At 45.9% G+C, this 26,417-nt stretch overlaps 5 protein-coding genes across 6 annotated transcripts; 3 read left to right on the top strand and 2 right to left on the bottom strand.

Moving 5' to 3' along the window:
- Window positions 1-974: 974 nt before the first annotated feature.
- Root (ciliary rootlet coiled-coil, rootletin) lies at window positions 975-16,681 on the top strand. 2 transcript variants are annotated; one of them, XM_017249725.3, is made up of 10 exons: window positions 975-1,084; window positions 8,505-9,002; window positions 9,433-10,716; window positions 11,469-11,620; window positions 11,680-13,056; window positions 13,119-13,294; window positions 13,365-15,349; window positions 15,410-15,835; window positions 15,891-16,066; window positions 16,117-16,681. In XM_017249725.3, exons 2-10 carry the CDS (start codon window positions 8,505-8,507, stop codon window positions 16,178-16,180), a joined length of 6,138 nt encoding a protein of 2,045 aa, XP_017105214.2. In that variant the 5' UTR covers window positions 975-1,084; the 3' UTR covers window positions 16,181-16,681. The 2 variants fall into 2 exon arrangements, with proteins under 2 accessions (XP_017105214.2, XP_017105216.2); XM_017249727.3 differs by lacking the exon at window positions 975-1,084 and adding an exon at window positions 6,748-6,843.
- Window positions 1,268-3,408, bottom strand: LOC108131015 (uncharacterized). The gene has a single exon (XM_017249729.3). The coding sequence runs from the start codon at window positions 3,232-3,234 to the stop codon at window positions 1,594-1,596; it is 1,641 nt and encodes a 546-aa protein (XP_017105218.2). The 5' UTR covers window positions 3,235-3,408; the 3' UTR covers window positions 1,268-1,593.
- GatB (glutamyl-tRNA(Gln) amidotransferase subunit B, mitochondrial) lies at window positions 16,573-18,743 on the bottom strand. The gene is made up of 8 exons (XM_017249730.3): window positions 18,584-18,743; window positions 18,384-18,528; window positions 18,206-18,319; window positions 17,832-18,147; window positions 17,354-17,778; window positions 17,162-17,298; window positions 16,980-17,103; window positions 16,573-16,919 (listed from the first exon to the last, which is right to left on the bottom strand). Exons 1-8 carry the CDS (start codon window positions 18,643-18,645, stop codon window positions 16,692-16,694), a joined length of 1,551 nt encoding a protein of 516 aa, XP_017105219.2. The 5' UTR covers window positions 18,646-18,743; the 3' UTR covers window positions 16,573-16,691.
- An 11-nt stretch (window positions 18,744-18,754) lies between these two features.
- Tsc1 (tuberous sclerosis 1 protein hamartin) lies at window positions 18,755-23,130 on the top strand. Its single transcript, XM_017249728.3, has 7 exons — window positions 18,755-18,902; window positions 18,993-19,244; window positions 19,301-19,557; window positions 19,620-21,909; window positions 21,970-22,127; window positions 22,251-22,380; window positions 22,446-23,130. Exons 2-7 carry the CDS (start codon window positions 19,151-19,153, stop codon window positions 22,847-22,849), a joined length of 3,333 nt encoding a protein of 1,110 aa, XP_017105217.2. The 5' UTR covers window positions 18,755-18,902; window positions 18,993-19,150; the 3' UTR covers window positions 22,850-23,130.
- A 269-nt stretch (window positions 23,131-23,399) lies between these two features.
- On the top strand, window positions 23,400-26,356 carry Sec10 (Exocyst complex component Sec10). The gene is made up of 6 exons (XM_017249772.3): window positions 23,400-23,531; window positions 23,598-24,502; window positions 24,563-25,150; window positions 25,208-25,397; window positions 25,471-25,788; window positions 25,856-26,356. The coding sequence occupies exons 1-6, from the start codon at window positions 23,499-23,501 to the stop codon at window positions 25,952-25,954; spliced, it is 2,133 nt and encodes a 710-aa protein (XP_017105261.2). The 5' UTR covers window positions 23,400-23,498; the 3' UTR covers window positions 25,955-26,356.
- The last annotated feature ends 61 nt before the right edge of the window (window positions 26,357-26,417 follow it).

The following is a 26,417-nucleotide window of genomic DNA, read 5'->3' as shown; positions in this document are numbered from 1 at the left end:
CCCCAAAGGGGCGGCGAGTGCGTAATTTTTAATTGCCAATTAAAATCGTTCCAATGAAGATGTGAAAGCCGTTCCAAAGCTAGAGCTGAAAGTCCTTGGGCCATAATTAGGAGGCTTGGCTGAATTAACCTCATTAAATATAAAGAGTTTTTATTATGCATTAAACGATGCTTGTTGGCCAGGATAAAAATGCTACCTACTTATAAAATGTTGGACAAGAACTTATAAAATACAGCTTTCACTAAACTTACTAAAAAAATAAAGTAATGTATTATCATATTCCCCGTTTAATATTCTTTCTTAACTAAAATTTAAACAAAGCAATTTTATTTTATAATAATTAAATTCAAACACAAAATATTTAAAAAGTAACCGTTTCTGTTATCAAGAAATTTGGTATTTTTGTATCTACTAAAAAATGAAAAACACAACAGACTTTTTAAACGGTCCGGCAGCACCATTGTGGTAACAAGATATGGCAGCCCTAAAAAAATATATGGCAGCTCTTTGTATTTGAAATCCCCCTTTAAAATTATTATTCTTCGAAAACAAAAAACGTTTAAAAATATGTTAGTTTATATCTGAATTATTTAATTTTTGTCATCCTAAAAACAAATTCTTTGTTTTTACCATACTTTAACCCTTTTTTATGCTTGAATAAACTAATAGGAGCCTCCTACCCTAAAAATTATGCAAATCATTTTTAAATTTCTACATTACCTTGTGGTGGGTGAAGCTTACATCACCCCCATATGCACTCGCCCGGTTCATTGATAAGGATAGTGCGAATGGCTCAGTTACCGCCAGCAAACCGCAATTAAGCTGACCCAAAGCCGTTGCTAGGGAACCCGAGGTGGCCACAACAACCAGGACGAAGGCCTAAAGCGAGAAAACGTGGCCGAAACCACCACCAAGACCGCCACCACTTCAGGCACCACCAGCCGACCAAGGCCAAAAACAACCCGTCAGGTCAGTTTAGTTTTTGTACGTAAACAAAGAGGAAGTTTATAGTGAAATATTAAAAAAAAAATACATTTTAACAAGCTAAAATGTGCTGTAACAGATAGTAAATTAAATCAAATGGGTAATAACCATATCTAATACATGTATATAATTTTCAAAAAACAAAATATAAATTGATAATTGAATTAATTTTAAACCATGTTATTGCATTTCCAAGACCAAGGACAAATGGTAATTGCGCCACCAAATGCTATAAACCGAACAAATTGCAAAAATAACCAAAGAAATAAAAAACCAAGTCAAATGGGCTGTTAAAATATAAATATTATTTATTGTACATTATAGTATATGTCTATATGTGTATATGTGTGTATGCGTGTGTGTGAGTGAATGTTTTTTATTTTAACGTGTCTAATCTTCGTGGATGTTGAACCCCATTGGCGTAAACAAAAAAAAAGAGAATAGTATAGAATGCAAGATGTGTACATATATATTTTTTCCATTATTGATCAGTCTGTTTAATCTCTCTCGCTGGCTGCTTCACCTCCTCCTCCTCCTGCTTCGGCAGCTCCTGCTCCCTTCAGCTCCCACCCAGCTGCAGTTACTCCCCGTGATCCTCCGTCCGGCCGTTCAATGAACCGGCACCGTGATGCGGGGCGATAAACTTTTGGTCGTGGCGCGATTCCGGCGCTGCAAAAAGAGCTTCACGTTCTCGAGCGGCAGCTGGAAGTGATAGTAGGCGCAGTACGGCAGCGGGTCCCAGTAGGCAAACAGCGCCTCCCGCTTGTCCAGGGCCGTCGTCGAGGTGCTCCGCTCCAGCGCCGACCAGCTCCAGTTGGGCAGCTCGTCCTCCGGCAGGCCCCGCCTGTGAATGCACTTCATAGCCCGGCACAAGAGCTGGGCATGCGACCTATTGTGGCATATGTAGGGTAGGGCCACGCCCAATCGCGTGCCTAGGGGCACGAACTGTCCACCATGGGCGGGGCTCTTGACCAGCCGGAAGCTGATGTGTCCGTTGATGGGCCTCTGGAATCGAACCTTGGCGAAAAAGGAGCGCAGCCAGAGCTCGATCTGGGCTTCGTCGTCTCGGGGCACCGGGATCAGGTTCTTGGTGTGATGCTCCACCCGGCAGCTCACATTGGCTACCACTCGCGAGTCCTTGATAGTGGTGCAGGTGACATAGTGATGATAGCCCGGTTGATCCCGCACCACCAGCCAAGGTTGCTGCTCGCTGATCTCGTGCTGGTTGAGCTTTAACTCCGTCCTCCTGTTGGGGAGTATGTACTTGTGCCGCTCCAGGACACCCTGCATTCCGGCAGCCATCAGGATGTTCCGGTAGTTGCCCACAAACCCGCTCTCGTATATTTGCTGGATCTGCCGCGGCGCGGTAAGGACCACATGGGCCGGCAGAGCCATCTGCTGCTGCTCGCATCTCTGGAAGAGCTGCAGGCAATCGTCCAGCTGGAGGGTCTCCTGTACACTGGGTATGAAGCTGGCGCATCCCAAGACCTCCAGGTGTGGCTTGGCCAGCGCATCAAAGTACGCCGGACTTGTGGCGCACACGGGTATATACACCGCCGGTCGCTCCTTCTTAACAATGTGACATAGAGCTGCTATATATTGATCCGGGTTGTTGGCCGTGGGCCGGGGCACCACGTAGAACTTGTCCACGGCTGTGGAGAAGCGGGCCAGACCGAAGAGACCCTCGAACTCGAAGACCACCACTCGGGCACCGGAGCCGTAGAAGTTCCTAGCCAAATGGAGGCTCTGAATGGTGCTGCCGCAGCTCAGCAGAATGGTCTTTTGCCTCTGGACTGCACCTAGTTCCTCCTCTCCACTCAGTAGCCACTTAACCAGGGCAATGGGCACCCTCAGGAGCTTCCAGAATATCCAAAGCAAAGCGGATAGCCAGAAACTGGGTGCCGCTATCGAGAGCGGAATGTACAGGACGTATCTTAGGATGGTCAGCAGAAGTCGCATGAGCAACTGGGGACCAAAGAGCAGCATTCGGGTGCCCAGATTGGCCTGTGGTGGAGCTCTGGACTGAAACTGGCTCCTCAGGAGACTTCCATCGGCAGTCCTTTGACGACGCAGGGTCACAAAGTGACGATGTGGAGTCTGCTGATCCTTATCCTCCTCCTCCTCCGACTGGCTGGGGTGCTCCGGAATCAGGTCCAGCGAATTAATCCTCCGGAATTTTGAGCGTGTAGCCTGGCGAAGCTGCCGGGCATGCTCCTGGCGCAGCAAAAGATCGTCCAGGGTTTGGGACATCTTGCTCTCTCTCTCCTTCTCACTTCTCACTAATCTCTCTCTCGCTCGCTCACACACTGTCGCGGTGACGCGTAGTCCGTATTAATCTCAGCCGTATAATCTTCACCGTATAATCTTCGCCTATCTGCCGCCGTGCTGCTGCTTCTGGCAAAATCTGAACTGTGACTAAAGCGCGTTTTAAATAGGAGCTATACTTTAAACCTACGGGATGCAGCTCGGTGTCATTCGTGGGTTATCATCGAGTCCCAGACACATGTCCACTGGCAGGCCCATCCATGTACTGCCATAATACCTATGCACTGCCAGAAAACTACTCCACCACTCGAGCCGATCGACACCGCCACCACCCACTGCCCTCGACACGGCCATTAGCTAACCGCCGATCAAAGTTGGATCCGATATGTGACTACTTTCTTATCACGGGGTTTATTGCCTTTGGTTTATGAAGTCTGGAAATAGATTCCAGTGGCCGGCAATCGCTTGGCAATAGTTTTTACTCTAAAAAATGATAACATAAATAAATATAACAACTAAACATTTTTTTTAAATGTTTCATAGGTCAGTTATAAAAGAAATATTCCTCAAAGGTTTAGAACAAAATTTTATTTGAGGTATTTTTTTTTAGTTTTCAAGTTAAGCCAATTTTAAAAGTCCTCAATATAAAAAAAACATTTATTTTTATTTAAAATTCTACCTTTCCAACTTTTTATCATGATATGGTATCTTCTTATTCTACGATATATCTTTAATAAGTTTCCAAAAACTTTTTGTACATTTGTTAAAAAGTATTTAAAAAATACTACAAAAAAGTAAATAGTATTGAAAATTATTCAAAAACTTTAAAAATAGTTGACGAAGTCCTTAAGTTTAGGACTTCTAAATAATTCTGAAATAATGTGCTCCCTGTAGTCGTTCAATAGTTAGTTGATCACTTGCGCTATTTCCTCAGTGTACCAGTAATTAGCTAGCGCCCGCTTATATACCCAAGAATATATATACAAAAATATATATTCATTTGTACTACATACTTAAATATGTATATCAATCAAACAATCAGTACGAATGTGAGCGAAATGTTTGCCGAAGTATTAGTGTTGTTGTCGCCACAGTCGCCGCCAATTCTCCTCGTTGCCCGGAGTCTGGGTGATCTTTGGCGATCGCCGGAATAAATCATCACTTTCAGACCTCAGAGATTACGGAATGGAGGCTATAGCCGAGCTACGGTTGCCACCGGCGGACACGTAGGCCCCCAAGGCCCTGAGGAGGAGCACCTATGTCGTTGGGAATTTCTCGTTCTGCGCTTCTGTATCTCTCACTAAGCTAGAAAGGAGAGCCTTTCCAGATCCCGTGAAAGATTCTGATTAGTGAATGATTGGACTTTGGTCCCATTCAATCCCATTTCAGCTTCACCGGGCACTGATAAGCGGGTCTGACTATGAACCGACCATTCGACTCATTAAGCGAGAAAATCCAAAGCAAGAACGGCGACAGGCAAACTTATGCTTGGAAATTAACAACAAATATTAACAATCTCACACCTACACATAGTATAGACCTTATGGCATAATGGCATCGGGTCCGCGATTAAAACCGAAAGTGAAGCAAACAAACACCTTCGACTGGCGGCTGACTGCATAACCATCTTCGGACTTTGAGAGTCTGTACTGTGTGGGCACTTAGTTGTCGCGGGTCCGATTTGCACACGAGCTTTATAGGAATTGTACCCTATATAGTACGTATTCCTTATACCTGGGCAGGCACTTTTGTATCTCCTACTCAAGGTCGCTCCTCAGGTTCAAGCAAGCATTGATAAGACGCTTTAAAATACAGATTTAACATTTCAATTTCACATTTTTTTCTCGTCGTTTTGAGCCCTAGAAATAGCCATCTCACCTATACTATATAAACTATATAATATTGGGTATTACGGTGCATTCTCCGATTTGGAAAGATGGTGATAACCTCGGGACAGTCGCAACCTGTGTGCCAGGAAATATTTTGACATTGATATTTAGCGAAGGCACAAGAAATACATTTATAGGAAAATTCAACACGGAATTTTTCTATAAAAGATCATAGGTTTACTTACAATCTTTTCAAGATACTCAGGAATATTATACTGTAATATAAATGAAGATTTTAAAATTTTTAAAAGAGATCCATCAGATTACTGGACCAAAACTTTTTCGGTGAATTTAAAATTCCCTCAAGGAGTAACGCTTAACAGATATGGTTATTGGCAAACTTAAGGACTACGCCGAGAGCATCTTTCCCCCAAGTAATACTTCAAGAATTTTAAAGAATTGACCGAAATGCCATCCAGATTCGATAAATAGGTGAATTTAGACATTCTAATTAATAAACGGCCAAGATTTATGGCCAAGAAAAGTCTTTACTGTAGAATCGCTAATAAGTTTTGAAATGAATCAATAATCAATCAATAACATTTTATAAAAAATATTTTTCAAAATCATAATCAACTTTCTATGTTTATTAGAAATTTGTAGTTTAATAAATAATAGTTAATATTTGGAATCATTTAGTGGAATATACCGATTACTCCCCTATTTTGTAAAAATTTTCCTTTTTATTGATCACCATTCTTATACACTCGCATTTCCTATTTATTCCCATTCCTTGATACTTAGCATAGCATTAGCTATAATGTACTCTTTATTCAGGGCTCTCTATAGATAGAACCTAATTTATATGCACCGCAAATAAATCATCAGAAAAGGGTTAATCGCTTCGACAGACTCTCCTGCACTTGCTCAATTTATGGCCCTGCCCGGTGACTTATTAAACGCAGCAAGGCATGAACAATGTGACCAAAAAAGGAGGAACTATCTAACCAGCCAAGGGAAAACCACCCACCACCTATACCAGTCAGTAGCACCGTAGTATACCCCATCGATATCGCCCGATTTGACCGACCGCATTCGGAATATGCTTCGAGGCACGATTTGCATTTGTTGCTTGCTCGCACGCCAAACATAATTGTGAGCTCCTCTTTCCGTAATCAATTGCGGTTGCCGGTGGTAACCAGGAATTTGTTAATTCAATGTTTATTCTGCCCCAGAACCCCCGCACTCTCCAGGATCCGAGCAATGCAAAGCAAGGAAAGTTGCAGTCCCCAGACGGAGCAGGCCTTAATGGCGGTTAGTTCGAAAAGGGAATCCTTTCGGCGCTTTCTTTTTTTACCTCCTTGCAAAAGTTTCGTTGGGGCTCAGTTGGCTTAGTTCCGCGGGCCCAGACAGTTCGTTTTGAAGCCTCCATTCTAGTCCTAGCCCACCCATTCCGTTTGGACTCTGATTAACTTTCCCTCCCGACGAGCATTAGTTGCGTTGGTGCTTCCGCATTCCGCAAATTTGTGTCAATTGCCACCAGGCAGGACACGTTAGTGAAGAATCCTGCCGCAGGCTTCAACTTCGAGCCTCGAGTCCCGGTTTTCGTGATAACTTGATGAGTATTCAATTGGAGCTCAATCAGTTAACAACAGTGTCCTAGTGCGCGGATTGAATTGTGAAACCAAATAGTGTAACCATAAAGAAGTGCTTAAAAACTTAATATATTGATTTAGAAAATACAAAAACATTTTTCTAATAAAAAGTAAGTTCAAGTTAAACGACATAATAAACGAAAACGAAAATTTTAACAAGGATAGCTTTGACTACATAAAGTTTCCAACAAATATGAATTGCAATTTAACTTTAAAAAGTGTTAAACAGAAAGTAATATTTGGTATTTAGATCTTTTATAAAATTAAACTAAAAATTTATTCAACTATTAAAGTAAAGAGCATATTAAACGTATATCTCATAGTATAGAGCATATTAAACATATCTATCTATAAAACGTATAAAGCTTATCTATCATAGCTTAAACTTCAAAAATTTGGGTGTTATTTTGTTTCTAAGTCGTTTATAAGAAAGTTAAAATAAATACAATTTTAAAAATGTTTTTTAGTTTAAATTTATAAGAAACTCTAAAAGAATACTTCAATTAATAATTACTTCTGACGTAAAGTTCTTGTTAGAGAGCTTATATTGTTTAAGGTTATTTTTTTATCATATCGATCATCAAACACTTACCAAACCTTAAGGTCTATTTTTTTTAGTTGTATTATAATTTTTTCCTGCTGACTTATTTGTTGTATAAATTATTATCATCCTCCAAATGATTGTCCTCTATTCCCACCTCCTGTCATAAACATAAATTACGACTTCCATTCGACGGAATCGACGATGGTATAAATCCTGTAACTAAAATAGAAAGTATAGCCATCCTTGGCTAGATTGCATGCCAAATCATAGTCGCACTATCAAGGATGTTATTATATTGTTACCGTTTGCATAAAATCCCTGGTAGAGTGGGATGGGGGCTGTGGGTGGTGCTGTGGGAGGTGTGGGGCTTGCAGCATAAGGAGCTCAAAATTAGAAGACGCATTCGTGTCAAAGGAAGTTTCAACAACGGCGGAAATGTTGTTTATTAAAATAAATACGAGGACAAGGAAATTATTACGATTTTGGGGGGAAGACCGGGTGGGAGCGGACTGGAAAGGGTGTATGGGGACTGGGGGGTTGGGGGTGGTAAACACAAACACTTGCTGTCCTGGTGACAGACTGTGCAATGCGTGTCTTCGTCGTCCAAAAACTATTTCCTCAAGTGGGCCCCCAAAAAAAATATCATTGGAAAGTATGAACGGAATGGCAAGTAATGTTCTTTGGTCCTTTGGCGGGTGTACGAATCCCTCGATGATAATGAGAAGGGGTCCCCTCAGCACCCCGAGCTTGTTTATTTGCGAGGAACATCACCTCGGTTCAGCTGTCATGACGACTGGCTCCTGGCCCAGGAACAAGTTAATAAATCAATTTGGACTAACTTATCGAGCAGCTCAGAGGCGTAGGCGAGGCGTCAAACTTTTGGCCAGAAAGTTTCCGCTTTCGTATACCCAGTGATTGGTTTTAATGGTGGGTTAGTTTAAAGAAGTGACGGTTTATGATATATTTTGTATATTGCTCGATTATTATACACATACTCGTATGGATGTTGATAATTATAAGCATTTTAACCAAATCATTTTTTCTATCATTTTATAAAATAAATCTTTAGATTAAAACTAGTCATAAATGTAGTAAAGGGTAGTGTTGCGTCGTATCTATATGAAAGTCTATTATTTTCCATTGCACGCAATACAAACCGCATTACCAATTTCTTACCAGAAACAAATCAAATTCATTCGCTCGCTTTCCATTCGCCCCCACCCACAGATGCAGGCGTACCGCGATAACTTCAAGCAAACGCCCTGCCCATCGGCCGTCGACCTTCAGGCCCCGTCGCACCCGCCGGCCCACCAGCCCGCCGCCCGCCTGCCTTTCGCGCGCACTCAACGGGGGCGTGACCCATCGGCCGGTGCCAGTTCGGTTGCCGCCTCCGGCGCTCTCACACCCAGAATGATGAGTCCGGGTCCGCCGGGTGGTGGTGGTGGTGGCGGCGTTGGAGGGGCCGGGGATCCCTCGGCACTGCTGCGCCAGAACCAGGAGCTGCGCCAGCGTCTGGCGGATGAGTCGCACAGCTACCGACGCCGCCTGGACACCTATAAGCAGGCTCAGCACAACCAGGCGAATCTGGTCAGCCGGCTCCAGTCGAAGATCCAGCAGTACCGTCAGAGGTGCAGTGACCTGGAGGAGCGGATGCATGAGACGATCAAGCCTACTGCAGGAACAGGACCTAAGCTAACCACTGGTCCAACCACCAGTCAGGTGCTGGTAAGTAAAAGGAATTAGTTTCAAAGCTTAGGTATTGTCGAAATTTATTAAATAATTTTATATGTGACTATCCATGGTGTATGCGAAATATTTTTATAGAAATTCTTTCCTCAAAAATGCTTAAAAAATTAAATGGCCTTTGAGTTTAAAATATTTTCAAACAAACATATAAAACCCCATTTTTAAAGCAACAAACATTATCTCCCAATACTTCATTTGTGAGTGTTGCTATGAGCACTCGGCGACCACATCGCGTATGAGTAATGCTTTGACAAACATAATTCAATTCTTATCAAAATAATAATGAATAAATAGGTACACTTAATAGGCAATGGAAATTAATTTAATTTTTTATGGCTTATCATTTTTATTGACAAAAATAAACGGTTCTTGTAGACTTTTTTCTTATGACCATCTCTCATTCCCTCAGTGCTCCACTTCGCTGACCCTAGGCCAGAGCAGCCTGCCCTGCAGCTCTTCGCTAGACTCGCCACCGCCCAGCTGCAGTCGCGACTACGTGCACGACGATGTCCTGGTGTCCGGGGCAGGGGCCGGAGGGACTGCTGATCTGTGCCGAAAATTGGATGAGGAGCACCAGCGCTGCGAGCAAATCCTAGCCCAAAACAGCGCTCTGCGCCAGCAGTTGGAGGAGTCGAATCGCACCAACGAAGCCCTAACCAATGACCTACAGAAGCTAACCAACGACTGGGCCGGCCTCCGGGATGAGCTGCTCATCAAGGAGGACGAGTTCAAGGAGGAGGAGCAGGCCTTCAAGGACTACTACAACAGCGAACACAACCGTCTGCTGAAGATGTGGCGCGAGGTAGTGGCTGTGAAGCGCTCCTTCAAGGAGATGCAAACAGCCATGAAGGCGGAGGTGGCCAAAATGGGCCAGGAGATCAACTGTGTGAACAAGGACATCAATGGCTCGAATGCGTCAGTGGCCTTCGCCCAACAGCAGGCCAAGCGGGCGGCGGATGAGGAGCTCAAGCAATCCCAGCGCAGCAACGACGATCTGCAGAATCAACTGGCCACCCTGAAGGTGCAATACGAGAGTGCCCGGCACGAGATCATGGAGCGCGACCAGCGTCTGCTGGAGCTGATGAACCAGCTGAAGAAGCTGGAAGATCGGTGCGCCCAGGCCGAGTCCCAGGCTGCTTTGGCTAGCCGGTATAGTGATGAAATCGAGCGCCTCAACAATTCCATGCGCGAGATTGCACAGGCTGTCGTTCAAGATGCGGAGATCGCGGATCGCGAGGCGGACGCCGAGGTCGCCGGCGGGGCCATGCAGCACATGCATCTGACGCGTGACTCCGCCTCAGTGGCTGGCGGAGCAGGGGGAAGCACCGTCGGCGGCGGCGCCGGTAAATCTCCACGGCGGAATTCGACACGCGCATCTCAGGCCTTCGCCGAGGGTACCATTTCCGCTGTCCAGGCGGCGCTCCACAAGTACCAACTGGCCCTGCACGACATGCAGGTGAAGTTCCAGCATACCAGTGACACTCTCCGCACCACCAAGTCCCAGCTCGACACCAGTGAAGGCACCAAGCAGCTCCTAACCACCAAGATGCAGCAGCTCACCGAGAAGCTGGATGCCAGCAACTCAAAGTTATCGGAGCTGTTGCAGGAGCGGGAGAGCCTCCAACGAGGACTGGACGAAGTGCGCACCCAGAAGCAACAATCGGAGATGGGTCGAGCGGATATTAATAATGCAGTAAGTAAAGACAGAGAATATATCTATTTAAAATGTTAAATATTTGCTAAATCTGAAATTTAGTTCATCTTATTAGTATAATAACATACATGGATTACCTAGACATCTCTCAGGTTAGGAGAACTGTACTGTCAGCAGTTTTTGTTAAATAAGTACTATCCGATTGGGACGAGGATGCGGAACACCGACTTTGCCGCTTTTGCCGAGTGCAAGTGTCAAGGAAGACGGGGGCGGCTGAGCGATAACTCGATTAGTCTGCGTCTGGGTCTGAGATTACGCCGTACATTTCATACTAAGAATGTTCCCAACTCAAATCCGGGGTGATGAGATGTCTGCGATGAGTTGAGTTATTAATTATGGCTGCGAAGATTGCAATTCTCACAATGGCGAATGGCAAGAGTATGGGATTGAGTTCATAAGCACTGGGAATCCATATCTCTAAATGGGTTGGTCGGGATCCGGGTTTACCGTCGGCTTGTGCCGAAAGTGATAAAACAAGATTCTTTTAAAAATATTCAATAGCAATTATACAACCACGTGCTTATACTATAAGGAGCTTTTAATGTTAAAAGTGTCTCAATAAATACTATATTTAATAAAACCATTTTGATAAGTTGGAACTAGAATTTTAAAATTTGCTGAAATGCTAAAATATCATTCGGTTATTCAATTCATTGTGCACGTGTTCAGAATTGATGATTCATTAGTTCTATGAATTACTACAACAATTATTCAATTACATTTGATTCTAGTTTGAAAACCTAAGCGGCGAGTATGAGAAACTACAACTCAACTGCGGAAAACTCCAAAAACGCATTGATTCCATGGAGGAAGATAAAAAGGCAGTGGAACTGGAGATCCAGCGCATTTTGAAGGACAAGAATATAACCGAATTGAACTTAAGGTGAGACCTCAATAAATATATATTTAAAAAATAACTTAATATCTTTAAAAATCCATCAGATCCGAGGAAGATCGCAGCAGCCGTCTGAGGGAAGAAACAATATCCCTTCGAGAAGAACTCAATCGAGTCAGCCTCAATCGAGATCTCCTGGAACAGCAACGTATCGAGTCGGATAACCTTATCAACCTTCTCGAGAAGCAGAAATCCGATTTGGAATATGACTTGGACAAGTTGCTCATGGAGAAGTGTGACCTCCAGGAGAAGCATGAAAAGCTATCGAGCAACAACTGCTCCACCAGTGATGAGCTTAAGAGCGTCCAAAATTGCCTTCAAGAAGCACAGGATGAGCGCAAAAAGCTCCGCCACCAAACGGCAGATCAGTGCAACGAAATAAGTGAGCTTAAGAAGGAACTGGCGGTCCTGGATAAAGCGCGTCTAGAACTGGAGACCGATAACCTATCGGCCGGGGAGAAACTGAAGTGCTTGCAGCTGGAGAAGGAGAAGATACTGCAGGATCTGGCCTGCGTTACCCGAGACCGTGGGGACATTCACAACCAATTGACGGCCATGTGCCGGAAGAAGGAGGCCCTCAACGAGGAGCTCATGCGCACTCGCCAGCGTTTGGAGCAAACCACAGAGACCAACAGCCGCCTCAACCGAAACCTCGAGGAGATGGTTAAGGATGTGGAGGAGAAGCAGGTGGTCATCGATCTGCATGAAAAGGACACCCACCGCTTAAATGAACTTTTGGCCGCGTTGCGTTCCGAGAAGGAGTCTCTGGAATCAGTGCTCTTCGACACAAACACCTCTCTGGAGGCCACAGAAGAGCGACGCAGCCAGCTGGAAAGAGATCTGCAGGAGGCCCTGGTGCGGGAGGAGTCCCTGAAGAATCACGTGGCCCGTCTGCAAAAGGAACTCGAGCAATGCCAGCGAAAGGCCCAGGAAACCAAGACGCAGCTCATCAATGCAGCCCGAGCGGCTGAAAGTGATTTCAACCAGAAGATCGCCAACCTCCAGGCCGCTGCCGAGGACGCAGCCAAGCGACATGGTGAGGAAGTCCTCCAGCTACGTAACGCCCTGGAGAAGCGCATGCAGCAGGCCTTGCAAGCCCTGCAAACGGCCAAGGACGACGAAATCGAGAAGCTGCAGGAACGGCTGGCCACCTTGCAGGCCCACCTTGAGAGTCTGGTCCAACAGCACGAGGAGGCGCTGATCCGGGCAGAGAGCGAGAAACAACAGGCTCTGCTAATAGCACACCGGGATAAGCAGGCTGTGGCTGAACGTCTGGACGCTGTCACCAGGGATCTCAAGACGGAGCAGGAGTCCCTTGATCGCAGCCGTCGCGAGGCCAATGCTCGCGATGAGAAACAACGTGCGGCTATTGCCCATCTCAAGGACGAGATGGTACAAATGCGTACCAAGGAAGAGGAGCACAGGTAAGTGAACTACTGGACAACTTTATTTTTTATGCCAAAAATCCTTTTTTTACGCCAACTAGAATCAAGCTGGAGGAGTGCATCCGGAAACAGGAACTTCAACTGAGCAGCATGAGGGAGGAACGAGACACCTTGTGTCGTTTGAGCGAGGAGTTTAAAATGGAGATTCGTCTAAAGGAGGACAAGATGGAGGGCACTAACAATGAACTGCAGGATGCCCTGAGAAAGACCAAGGAAGGTGGGTGAAGACTAAACCATTTGTTCTTCTTATTATACATTTTATATATTTTATGTTTGTCCATTTCTAGGTGAGGGCTTTATTGATAGTCTCCGAAAGGAACTAACCGACGCCAGACGCCAGTTGGCGGACAGCAACATCGAGCGGGACAAGTACTCCAACAGCAACAAGGAACTCCGTGATCACGTCAAGCGAGTGGAGAGTGCCAAGAGAGAGCAGGCACGCGCCATCGAGGAGGCTCTTCAGAAAATCAGCAACCTGGAGGATACCAAGAACAGTCTAGAAAACGAACGCACCAGATTGAGCACCATACTGAAGGAGACGGAGAACCACTTCACGAAGACCACTCAAGACTTGAATGCCACCAAGGCGGCGTTGCAGAAGACACAAGTGGAGTTCGCTCAAAAGGACGAGGGCGGCAAGGAGCTTCAATGCAAGCTGGTTGCCGAAGTGGAGCTCAAGGAACGGGCTCAGCAGGAGTTGTGCCAGATTAAAAAGCAACTATCCGACCTGGAAGCCAATCTGTGTGCCACCCGCCAGGAACTGGGTCGAGCTCGTTGCCAGAACAACCAGGAGGAGCATCGTTTCCATGCCCGCGAACAGGAGTTGGCTCAACGGCTGGAGGAGGCTCGTGGCCGGGAGAAGCGTCTCGAAGATCAGAAGCACAACTTGGAGGTGTGCCTGGCCGATGCCACTCAGCAGATTCAGGAGCTGAAGGCCCGGCTGGGCGGTGCCGAAGGACGCATTCGGGCTCTGGATGAGCAGCTCTCGTGCGTAGAACTCCACAAGCGCGATACCGAACAAAAGCTCTCCTCTGTGGTGCACACTCTCCGCCGTATTGCTGGAATCCAGGTGGATGGCAGTGTTAACCTCTCCCATCGTTTGCTCAGTCCTTCCAGGAGATTCAGTCCCTCTCGCAGTTGCGGGGACTACGATGCCAGAAGCACTTCCCAATGCCCTGATGGACCCATCGACGTGGACCCCGATCTGGTGCGCAAGGGGGTTCGCAATCTAATGCATCAGGTGGCACAACTGGAGCGCGAGAAGGACGATTACAAGTCGCAACTGGGAGCCGCCAAGAAGCAGCTCCAAGATGCGGCCGAACAGCAACTGAAATGCGATGCGAAGATGGGCAAACTACAGGCCATGCTGCGAAATCTCCAAGAGGAGAAGAGCAACCTGGAGACCGATCGCAAGATGAAAATCTCAGCCATCCAAGCGCTAGAGGAGAAGCTCAAGCAGCGTAACGACGAGTGCCAGTTACTCCGGGAACGATTGGTCCAAACGGAGATGCAACTGGCAGCCACCTCGGAGGAGAACGCTCAGAACGAGGACCGTCTGGAGAAGAGCCGCCAGCTGGGCGCCAAGTTGGATAACGAGAAACGTCAGCTGCAAGAGGAGCTGGCCAAGGTTGAGGGCAGGGCCAGTAAGTTGGACCTTCAGCGCGTGGCCATGGAGGGTGACCTCACTCGGCTGCAAATGGCTCTCCAGGAGAAGGATTGCAACATTCGCCAGGTGACGGAGCGCCTGGAGAACCAGAACCGAGCCATGACCCAACTAGAGGATCGCTGCACTGCTCTGAAGTCCACTGTGGACCAACTGAAGGAGCGTCTTCAGAAATCAGCCGTGGGCGAAACCCAACTGCGTGGTGAACTTAAAACTCTGCAAAAGGAACTCTCCGAGCAGGGCCACTGCTCCCAGGCCAACGAGGACAAGGTGAAGCTGCTCCAGAAGTCCCTTCAGACCTCAGAAAACGAGAAACGTATTCTTACCGAGCGTCTAGACAGCGCTCAGACCAATCTCAACGAGCTGCGGCGCAGCCAACAGGCCCAGTTGGATGGCAACCAACGGCTGCAAGAGCAGGTTACCGATCTGGAGGTTCAGCGATCCGCTTTGGAGTCCCAACTCCGCATTGCCAAGTGGAATCAGGAGAGCGGAGGTGACAAGGGCCTGACCAATGGAAATGGAAACGGAGCCGAGGACGAACTCAGCCGGCAGCTGAAGTCCTCGCAAAGGGAGAAATCTGAGTTGCGCAGCAAACTGCAGACTCTACAGGTGGGTTGGAAAATATTATCTTAATAAACGTATTTTACAATGAAATAAGTTATCCTTCAGGACAAAGTCAAGCAATTAGAATGTGAGAGGAAGAGCAAGTTCTCCGGTGGAAACGCCTACGACAGGGCAGAAAAGTCCAACTCCTATTATGGTGGAGCAGCCGAGTCCGGGGAATTCGACTCCAATCGTTATGATATTGGTGGAGGCAATGGTGGCGGTAATGGAGGTTCCTACAGCTGTGGTCTAGACCACAGTATCATTGAGCAGGAGACACGGGATCTGCGTCTAAAGGTGCGTCGCCTCGAGACCCTTTTGGCGGAGAAAGAGTCCGAGCTGGCCAGGTGCAAGGCGCGGATGAACGACAGCGCCAAGTGCATGGATGGAATGGACTCGGAACGCTATCGCAGTGCCCAGGTTCATGCAGAGAAGCTGCTGGATGCCAGGGAGCAGTCACACCGGCAGCAGGTCTTGCGGCTGGAGAATCAAGTGAGTTCATAAATAATTCTTTTATTTTAAAATTTGTAAATACTCTTTTTTCAAGATATCCATGCTGCGTGAGCAACTAGCCCAGGAGGCCAAGCGACGACAGCAGTACATCCTGCGCAGCTCAAAAGCGAATCGCGAGATGCAACACTTGAGGAGTACCCTGGGCGATTCCTTGCGCAATGTTTCCCAGCATCCGGTAGATGCCCACCTCTTGGAGAGCGAGAGCCGACGGTAACTTTGGAAATATTATTTATTTTTCAAAACTAACATCCCAATCGCAGCCTCGACTCGGCCGTTTCGATGAGCCTGCCGCCCTCCACCTGCCGGGACTACGACCGCGACTAGTGCGTTGAACATTTAGATTTGGTTAAACTTGATCCCGCCAAGATGATGAAGAATTTGAGATCACTGCCATTTGCATTTATTTATAGAGGCTTCCTGGACAACAGTAGTCTGTCCAGCATCTGATTTAATCATCGCCTGCATTTCAAATCGTTTGCCTTAGTACAAGTCTAGCTGTTCATTGTCTGCCCTGATAGACAATCGATATAGTGCGTCCCCATCCAGTCGCATGTTCATCTCCACACCAACTATCTATGCATTAATGGGTCACAAGTTCCGCTTCTCCCTAAACGAGGGAGAACACCGAACTATATATCTCACCAGAATTTACATCATTTGCATTTACATATATTGGCCAGAACACCGAACTAGTCAGCACAACAACCGAGCATATATATTTAATCCTTAGCAATATATTTAATCCTATATACAGTGCAGACCTACGACTGCATGTTTTATAAAAATATATACAAGAGAACTACACGTCTAATGAACACAACATAATCCGAAGAGTTTACTTTTTGGGGGGTTTCAGGAGTTTTTCCAGACACTCGACAACAATCTTCATGTTGGCTTTTTGCGCCGACAATTTGGCCACCTCTCCTACAATGGCAAATAGGGCTTTTGATTTTCCCTTTTGGTATTGCTGCACTGCCTTGGGTTGCTTCGAAATAGCTTGTTGACAAAGATCCTCTATTTCTTCTAAATTGCTGATCTGCTGCAGATTGTGGAGGTCAACCAGCTAATAAGTAAAAAGAGAATACATATAACATTTTAAGATATATTTAATTTATGTACGTACCTCCTGAACTTTAACATTTGGATTATTGTGTAGCAATTCAATTAGTTGACGCGCAGCTTGCAGATTAATTTTTTCCTCGTGTAGATTCTTCAAAATGTCTTTTAAATCTTCAGCATTTATGGAACTAAATTAAATAATTCAAATTAGGACAAAGTTGTTAAATAGGTTTTTTCAAGCTTTACCAATCCTCTACGTTCAAGTTCATCTTATTGCAGTAGGTGAGAAAATCGTTAATAAGAAAATTAAAGACAACTTTGGCAGGCACTTCACTGAGGCTGCGATTGATGCTCAAAAAGTGATCCAACAAAATGGGTTCATTCTAGAAAATAAATATTTATATACAATCTCAATAAAAAAATGAAATTAAAACTCACCACTAAAATAATAGCCGTTTCAGGCTTCAGACTGTACTGTTCCACTAATCGCTGTCTGGTATCTTCTGGTAATTCCGGAATTTCTATACTCAAAGCAGCTACGGAGACCAAGTCTTCGGTTGACTGGGAACCAGGCTTCAGGTTTACGTGCAGGGGTGGCAGATTGGGTTCTGGCATAAACCTGTAGTCCTGCAGTACCTCCTTGTCTCGCATGGCAACTGTGCGACGATTTTCCGCATCCCAAGATCTCGTTTCATTGGTAATTACACCACCTTCGGCTACAGTTTCCAGCTGACGGTTTATCTCATAAGTTATGGCTTGAGAAATGCTGCGTACAGATCCAATATTTTTGACTTCGGTGCGGACTCCCAATGGATCGCCTTCCTGGTGGATTGATATGTTTGCATCCACTCGCAAGGCACCCTCTTAAAAGAGGGTTAATAAATGTAACTAAATGGGTATGAATAATCTTACATACCCTCCATTTTGCAGCTGCAGGTCTGCAGACGCCTAAGAATAAGGATTAGTTCTTTTACCAAAGAAGCCGCCTCTTCACCAGTTTCAAGATCTGGTGCGAATACAAGTTCCATCAGTGGCAATCCGGCACGATTTAGATCCACCAAACTTCTCTTAAGCTGATCGTCGTGTAGGGATTTCCCGCTGTCCTGTTCCAGCTGGAGTTGTAGAAGTTTAACAGTCTTATAGTAGACTTTTTTTCCTGGCGTTATTACTGGAAAAGTCATACTTCCGTTGTTAGCCAGGGCAGCTCGCTGCTGTGTGATTTGATACCCATTCTGTAGATAATCTGTTCTATTTTACAAGATCTTTATCAAATAGTTTTAAAAATATTACCGGCAAATCAGCATAGAAGTAATGCTTTCGGTCAAACATGGAAACTTCATTTACCCGACATCCAAGAGCCAGAGCCGTCTTTATTCCAGACTCCACACACTTTCTATTAAGCACCTGGAAAAGTTATTTTAAAATAACTTTAAATTTCTGCTAATCTGTACCGGTTAGTACCACTTACCGGCAGAGTTCCCGGTATGGAGGCATCGAAAAACGCCACAGAGCTGTTGAGTGGAGCTCCAAAAGAGGTGCCGCTGCCCGAGAAAAGTTTTGAGGCACTTGCTATTTGAGCATGCACTTCCAAACCCACAACACTTTTCCATTTGCTGAAATAAACACAATGATATGAATGACGTTTAGGAGATCCCTTAAAGTTCTTACCGCTTTGGGATATTGGCCAACTTAGGCTGCGTGGAAAGTCTCCGGATTATTGAATAATGCATTACAAAATAAACGCAACGATCCCCGGAAAAGTTTTAGAAACAGCTGACTTTGTTATGGTTCTGGCCGAATGGGCTGCCAGACATTCTCTTAACTGTTTTTGTAAATATTGAGAGTTGCCAATCTTAATTCCAAGGCGTTGCCAGACCAAAACCCGATTGGCAATCAGCTGTCGTCCATCGCACCATCGATTGCGCTGGCGAAAACAGCAATAACCTTTTTTCATTTACAAACATGTAAAAAGATGAGACTAGCAGAGGTAAGTGCAGTTAACAATGCCACACGCCCAGCGACCCAATGTGTGGAAATAAGCAATGCGCGAAGTTCTGGGGCTAAGCTTATCAATCAGTTGACAGCGACCAAGACGAGAAAAAGCTCTGCAAACGACAACCACGACGACACCAGGAGGAGGAGGTTCGGTTTCCGGGAGTGAGCGGGAGCAACAGGAGCAGGAGGAGGACTAGATATTAATTACTGCGACTGCTACCCCATTGAGCATCCTGAATCATGGAAATCGAGAAAATCATTGGCGACTTAGAGTCGAACATAACGCTGGAGAACGAGGAGGCCAAGCGCAAATTGGTGGAGCTGTTTACGCAGAGTAAGAATTTCTGGTACGAAAGCCACTCAATATGGTCCAACTTGAATTCTTTTTAGACAGGGATCAGTGGCTGGTGCAGTTCATGCTGGAGTACTTCTTTAAAACTGGATCTCAGCGTATATTGGAGGTAATGGTGAAGGCTCAGGCGCCTCACGATGGATACATCTTCGACAGGTTGGATGATTGCCTAAAACAGGCACCGCACCGGATACAGAGCCTACAGGTGTTTTGCTTCATAGTGCGCCACCATCCCACCTGGCTGTACAAGATCGAAAAGCATCGGCTTATTAAAAGTGTGTTCAAGCTGCTTATGGTGAGTCATTTAAAATCCTTTACAGGTTGACCATCCTCAACCCCCTTTCCGTTTCTCTTCAGCACGAGAAGGAGATAGTGCCACTGATGAGCGCCCTGCTGTGCATCATCACCCTACTGCCCATCATCCCAAACTCGGCGCCCAACTTTTTAAACGACCTGTTTGAGGTGTTTGGTCATCTGGCCTCGTGGAAGCTGCAAAACAGCAACAAGTTGCCGGACGAGAAGCTAATTCACCTTCAGTTGGGCCTCCAGATGCTGTTCCACCGTCTGTACGGCATGTTTCCCTGCAGCTTCATGGCATATCTGGTAGAATTTATCAAGCGAGGCAATGGCGGTGGCATTTTCCAGCACACGATCAAACCTTTGTTGGACACGGTGAGAGTGCATCCAATGCTGCTGACCGCCACACCAGAAACGGAGGTAAACAATACACGCTGGAAGGAGATGGAGCCGCATGACGTGGTCATGGAGTGTGCCAATCTGTCGCTCCCAGTACTGCTGCCGGAGCCAAGCAACGAGGACGGCTGCTACGTGTATCCCATGACGCCAGCTTACAGCCGCATGACTTCGAACACCTCTAACACTGACTACAGCTACCAGCTGAGAGACTTCCAACCAACGAAGACAGCTTTCTCCCGCTTTGATTCCACGGATCTGGGACCTATCTGGAGTCCACTCAACGAGATCACTGCGTCCACTAGCGCCATTCCCTTGACGCCAACCACATCATTTATTTTGCCCATACAGCCACAGCCACAGCAAATGGTGGGCATGACTGGTTCTTCGCCTCCGGAAACTGCAGTGGAAGCTACGCCGGAGACTACGCCCTTAAAGGATTTGCGGGAGGTCAAACAACCACTCGTGAGGACTAATCCCCATGCGGTGAGAGCTATTTTCGCTTCAAGTCAGCCTTCTTCACCCATGCGAAAGGATCAGCAGAACCAGTTCAGCTTTCCGGACGTAAGTCGCGAGGCTGAGGAAAGCACCAGCCATCTTGTGTCGGAGATGACCAGAGTAACCACTTCAACCACCACCTATGAGCGCCGCCTTCATCAGGTCATTCAGGATAGACAATCGGCAGCGACGGGCATGTCAGAAATGAATTCCGAGATAACCGTCGGCGGTGAGTCCGGATATCCTTCTACCTCTCAGGAAGTGGCAGCTGTGTGCGGTGAGTGCAACGAAACTGATCGAAATCTATGCAGCGTGGGTGGACTCCACATGCCCACCAGTCGATCCATGCACCAGCTGGCCAAGGGAATCAAGAGAAGAAGCCGCATGGCCAGTTACAGTGGTAACGGCATCTATGTGGAGGACAACCGGAGCTCAGCAGCCAAGAAGGCCAGCTGGAGCGTGGGGGCGGAGAACCCCCTGCGTCGGGTCAAATCGTGCTCGGCTTTAAGTGGAATGCAACAGCAGCAACAGAATTCAGATGCAAACGATGACGTAGCCGATTGCCCGGGTCAGAGGCAGCGAACGGAGAATGGGACGCAAAAGACTGGCAGCCGCTTGCAAAGAAGCGGTCGTATTCTGGCCATGGCAACGCCGAAGGAACCAGCCATAAGCTGCGCACATGCCGCTACCCAAACGCTGGACGGAGTCATTCCGGCGCAGCATGAAAACTGGCTGTTTGAACTTCTGCTAGAATGCAAGGATCAGAGAAATAAGTACGAGAGGAGTATGCTCTACCCTCAGGACATACTGGATGAGTACATCAAGCATGCCATTAGGGCCAAAGAGTCCTTCGACATGGAGCAGGGCCAGTTAATGTGCCTGCAATTGGAGTACGAAAGCTATAGGCGTTCGATCCACGCGGAGCGCAATCGCAGACTCATGGGCCGGAGCAGGGACAAGCGCAGTTTGGAGATGGAACGGGACCGGCTTAGGGAGCAACTGAAGAACTTCGATGCAAAGAACAAGGATCTGGCCAGTAAAATGGACAAGACCATGCGGTTGGCGCAGATGCGTCAGGAAACTCACCAAGAGGAGCTAGCTGATATGAGGGCCAAATACCATCACGAGCTGGAGGAGAAAAAATGCTTGCGACTAGCCAATGACGACCTACAAACTCGCCTCACGTCCGAGATAGCTCGCCACAAGGAGATGAACTACGAACTGGAGTCGCTCCGAGGACAAGTCTTTAGTCTAGGCACCGAGCTGCAGCACGCCCAACAACAGGCGGACGTTGGCCTGCAATGCAAGCAAGAACTGGCGCGCTTGGAGGCCGAGTTCATTGTCATGGGCGAGGTGCAGGTCCGGTGCCGCGACCGATTGGCTGAGATTGATAACTTCAGGGCCCGCGACGAGGAGCTGCAAATGCTCCAAGAAAGCAGCCACCAGGAACTGAAGGGTGAGCACGAAACTCTTGTTTATGTTCTTGAAATGTTTATTTGAAATTTTATTTATGCAGAATTGAGGCACAGTCTGGACGATAAGACATCACAGGTGGAGAGCATGAAGCACAAGATCAGCGACCTGCAGGCTCAGTTGGCCAACAGCGAGAAGGCCATGACAGAGCAGAAGCGACTCCTCAGCACGGTAAAAGATGAGTACGAGGAAAAGTTCAAGGTGAGTTCAGAGGAAACAATTTATTGACACAAAATGTGTGTTTTAAAAGTCTATTTTACTACTATTCTACTATTTTTCTTCTATTATTAATATTGTTATTTAATTTCTATATGTTTCCCTTAGTCGGTCAATAAAAAATACGACGTACAGAAGAAAATTATCATGCAGATGGAGATGAAGCTGATGATGATGTTGCAGCAACCACAGGGAGCGACATGCCACAACACCTGCTCCCCGGATACGGATAGAACTGGTGAGTCCACTGTTTAAAAGTAAAAATTAATTAAAAACTCAAATTTTTTATGAACCTTTTTGCAGACATTGCTTCCTCCATGGAACGCAATTCTCCGCTGTCCACATCCCTGGCTTCCAGCGAGAGCCTCTCAGCTAGTCTGCGTTCGACTGAGCTAAAGAACCTGCACCAACTGGTGGACACACCCTCAATGCCTGAGGTCCTGAGCAGCATGGCCGCCGGCGCCAACTTTGAGGAGAGCGTGCGTCTGCCGGCGGTGGACTTAGCCACATCAGCCAGCACCGCCAGTGCCATTAACATTGTACCGCACGCCCTGGAACTGCCCTCCACTTCGGGAATGGGCAGCAGTCAGGTCCATACCCTTACCCACCCACATCTCTATCTGCAGCAGCACATCCAAGAGCAACTACAGCAGCAAGAGCTACTGCAGAGCCAAGAGCAAGCACCACAGTTTGTAAAAAAGAACTAGCTTTTCGCCGCTAATTAATGTCTATTGTCAAAAAAGTCAACAACAAAATTCTTGGTTTTTCATATTACATATTCAGTTTAAAACTGTAACTAAGGTTTAATAAATCGCTGACTCCACGCAATAATTATAAAGTTTATAAAAAAAAAATATTAATGTTTGAAATTTTAACTTGTTTAGCACATTGCAATTTGTTGTAAAAAAATGGTTTTGATACGAGGCAATAAGTAAGACGCATTCATATTATAATAAACATTTAATTAAGATCAGCAAGCATAAACAAACCATTGTTTTAATTAATTTAAAAACTCAAGTTATTATTATTCAGAATTTTTGCGAATTCGGGAAAAGTTTATACTAAAACTATCTTGTTTAACAAGAATCATTCTCGTTGCTTATATTTTAATCGTTTTATTTTTAAGTGAGATGTATGTTAATTAATTGTTATGTAATTGCCGCCAAGTATTCAAATTGTTTCCAATAAGAACAAACAAAAACGTAAACAAACCGAGCAGCGATGCCAGCCGGAAAGGTTTGACAGATATGGCAGCTCTTCACAATCAGATGTTTTGAGTAGCCAAATCAACAATAGGAAGAAGAAGCAAGAGAGGAACGCCTACAACGAAATCACAAAGAATTATTTATCATCAATATGCTATCCCAATATATGGAGGAATTTGAACAGGTGGGTGCCAATATATGGGACATATATATTTTGAAAAAAATTTAAGCCTTTGAGTAACACCCCCAGGAACCGTTTGAGGTGGGCGAGTTTATTGAACGTCTTACATGGCGCACCAACAACGAGCTTCAGAACACCGAGGACTTTAGTCCTGTAGCTCTACACGATACCTTCATACAGACTATCAAGGACCTAAAGATTCTGCAGGAGAAACAGCAAAGCAAGTGTGAGAGGCTGGAGGAATCCCTGCGCCAGGAGAAGGAGACACACGCCAAGAAAATTGCCAAGTTGCAAGAACGCCACCAAACGGCTATAGACTGGTTCAGCCAGCTCGATGAGAAGATTAACTCGGTGGCAGGAAAGATCATGCATCTTGGCGAGCAACTGGAGAACGTGAATACACCCCGAAGCCGCTCCGTTGAAGCACAGAAACTACTCAATTTTATGGCAGAGTTCTTAGCCGCCGGACCTGTGATTGTCAACGATATATTTGCTGATGCCGCACGCTTGAGTGAGGCGGCGGATGTAATCCAAAAACTGTATGCAATCTCGCAGGATCTGCCTCCCGGTAACTTTGCTGAGTCCAAGCGAAAAATCGAAAAAAAATACGATGAGGTTGAAAGGCGACTAATTGAAGAATTTGCAACCGCCCAAAAGAGCGAAGATATTGATCGCATGAAAACCCTAGCCCAGATTCTATCCCAATTCAAGGGATACACTCAGTGCGTGGATGCCTACATCGAGCAGAGTCAAATGCAGCCGTACAGTGGGAAGGATATCTTCATTGGCATAGTGCCATTGTGCAAGCACCACTACGAGATCATCCAGAAAGTATTTGCCAATCCCCAGCAGGTCATGTCCAAGTTTATATTGAACATCTACCAACTGAAACTGCATCAGTATGCGATGACCAAGCTGGAAGACAAAAAAGACGAGGAAAAGTACTTGCGCACGCTCTACGAGTTGTATTCACGGTGAGTGTTATAAAAATGATGTTCTTATAGCTCTCCATTATATTACTATTTTTCTGCCAGCACACTGAAGTTATCTACAGACCTGCAAGTCTACATGTCCACCATCGATGACGATCTACTGCAAAAGTTGACTCAGCAGATTTTCATAAAACACTTGGCCGGATACACTGAAATGGAAACGAAGTGCCTTACTGCCAAATGCTCCTCAGAGCTAGAAAAGTTCTATGCCAGCAAGAAACATCAGAAGACCCAGACTACCAAAGGATTCCGTCGAAACATGGAAGTGTTGATTGCCACCAGGGCCAACATAAACATAGCCGCCATTGAAGATTACGGCGGGGAGACATTCCTTTCCGAAGAACTGGCCATCAACATGTTGCAGGAAGCCAAGGCCTCGCTTAAGCGCTGCAGGCTTTTGTCTAGCGAGGCTGACTTACCCAGCAATGCTATCAAATTAAACGACATCCTTCTTAGATTTTTGATGCACGAGCATGTGGATTATGCTTTGGAATTGGGACTGCAGGCGGTGCCCCTGGCCGAGGGAAGAGTATTTCCTCAGCTGTACTTTTTCGACGTGGTGCAAAAGACAAACATCATTGTTCACCTGCTTGATAAATTGTGCAATACTTCCGTGATACCCTGCGTGAGGTGGGTATAAATATGACCTGAAATGAGGAAATGGTAAATCCCCTTTTTCTTTTTTAGTAACACGCCAAAGTACTCTGACTATGTGTTCAAAAAACGAATTTTAATGGATCAAATCGAGACAAAGTTGGACCAGGGCTTGGATCGCTCCATTAGCGCAGTTATCGGCTGGGTCAAGGTCTACCTACAGTATGAACAAAAGAAAACCGACTACAAGCCGGAGACTGATGTCGATACCATATCATCAGCCGTAAGATACTCAAAACTCTGATTAGTAATCAGTTATTACAGACTATCAATTATTTATGATTAATCCCCCCTAGGCCTGCCTGCAAGTGGTGCAAAGCCTGCAGCCCGTGATTGTGCAAATAAAAAAGTGCGTCGATGGCGAGAATCTTCAAAATGTGCTTACGGAATTCGGAACACGATTGCATCGAGTTATTTACGATCATCTGCAAACCATGCAGTTCAATACGGCGGGAGCCATGTGCGCCATTTGCGATGTTAACGAATATCGCAAGTGCATCCGCGATCTGGACAGTCCCTTGGTGACTCAGCTCTTTGATATACTTCATGCCTTGTGCAATCTATTGTTGGTTAAACCTCAGAACCTGCAAGAGGTTTGCACAGGTGATACTTTGGTAAGTGGTTGATAACCCTGGCAGAGGTTAAGCGTCTAACGTTTCACTTTCCTTACTCCAAATATAGAATTATCTGGACAAGTCGGTGGTTCGACAATTCATTCAGCTGCGCACTGATTTTCGAATCATCAAAAACACCAACTATCTGAAGGGGATTATTGAGTAATGAGTTCAAGTGCCCAAATGAGTCACATTCCGAAATTTTCCACCTCATTCGGTGCTGTCTGATCTTCGTATTGACATGCCACGGGGAAATTATCTAATAAGATTTAATTGCAGTTCACTGTGTTCTTTAACTTTCAATTAAACTCGAGTGGCTGTTTTATCTACACAAAGCCTCAGGCACCTGATTTACCGCGTTCTTATTTATAGAAGGGAGTCACACGCGTGCCCGCCTCCCAACCACCCACACCCTATCCTATACAAGCCCCCATCGACGTCACGGACGCCCGTCTATATCTTCAACCATTTAAGTAAATCGATGGTGTTATCAGTCAGTCTCTCAACAAGAGTCAGCGTTAGTCGTTCCAATCGACTACCAGTCAATAAATCAAAGTTTATTGCTTAAGCGCCTGAGTAGTATTTATTTATTTACGTTTGTCCGGAGCATTGGTAAGTACTCTTCAGCT

Source organism: Drosophila bipectinata, chromosome 3R (assembly GCF_030179905.1).
Source record: "Drosophila bipectinata strain 14024-0381.07 chromosome 3R, DbipHiC1v2, whole genome shotgun sequence".
In the NCBI taxonomy this organism is placed as follows: domain Eukaryota; kingdom Metazoa; phylum Arthropoda; class Insecta; order Diptera; family Drosophilidae; genus Drosophila; species Drosophila bipectinata.
This window is presented reverse-complemented; position numbering and strand designations above follow the sequence as displayed.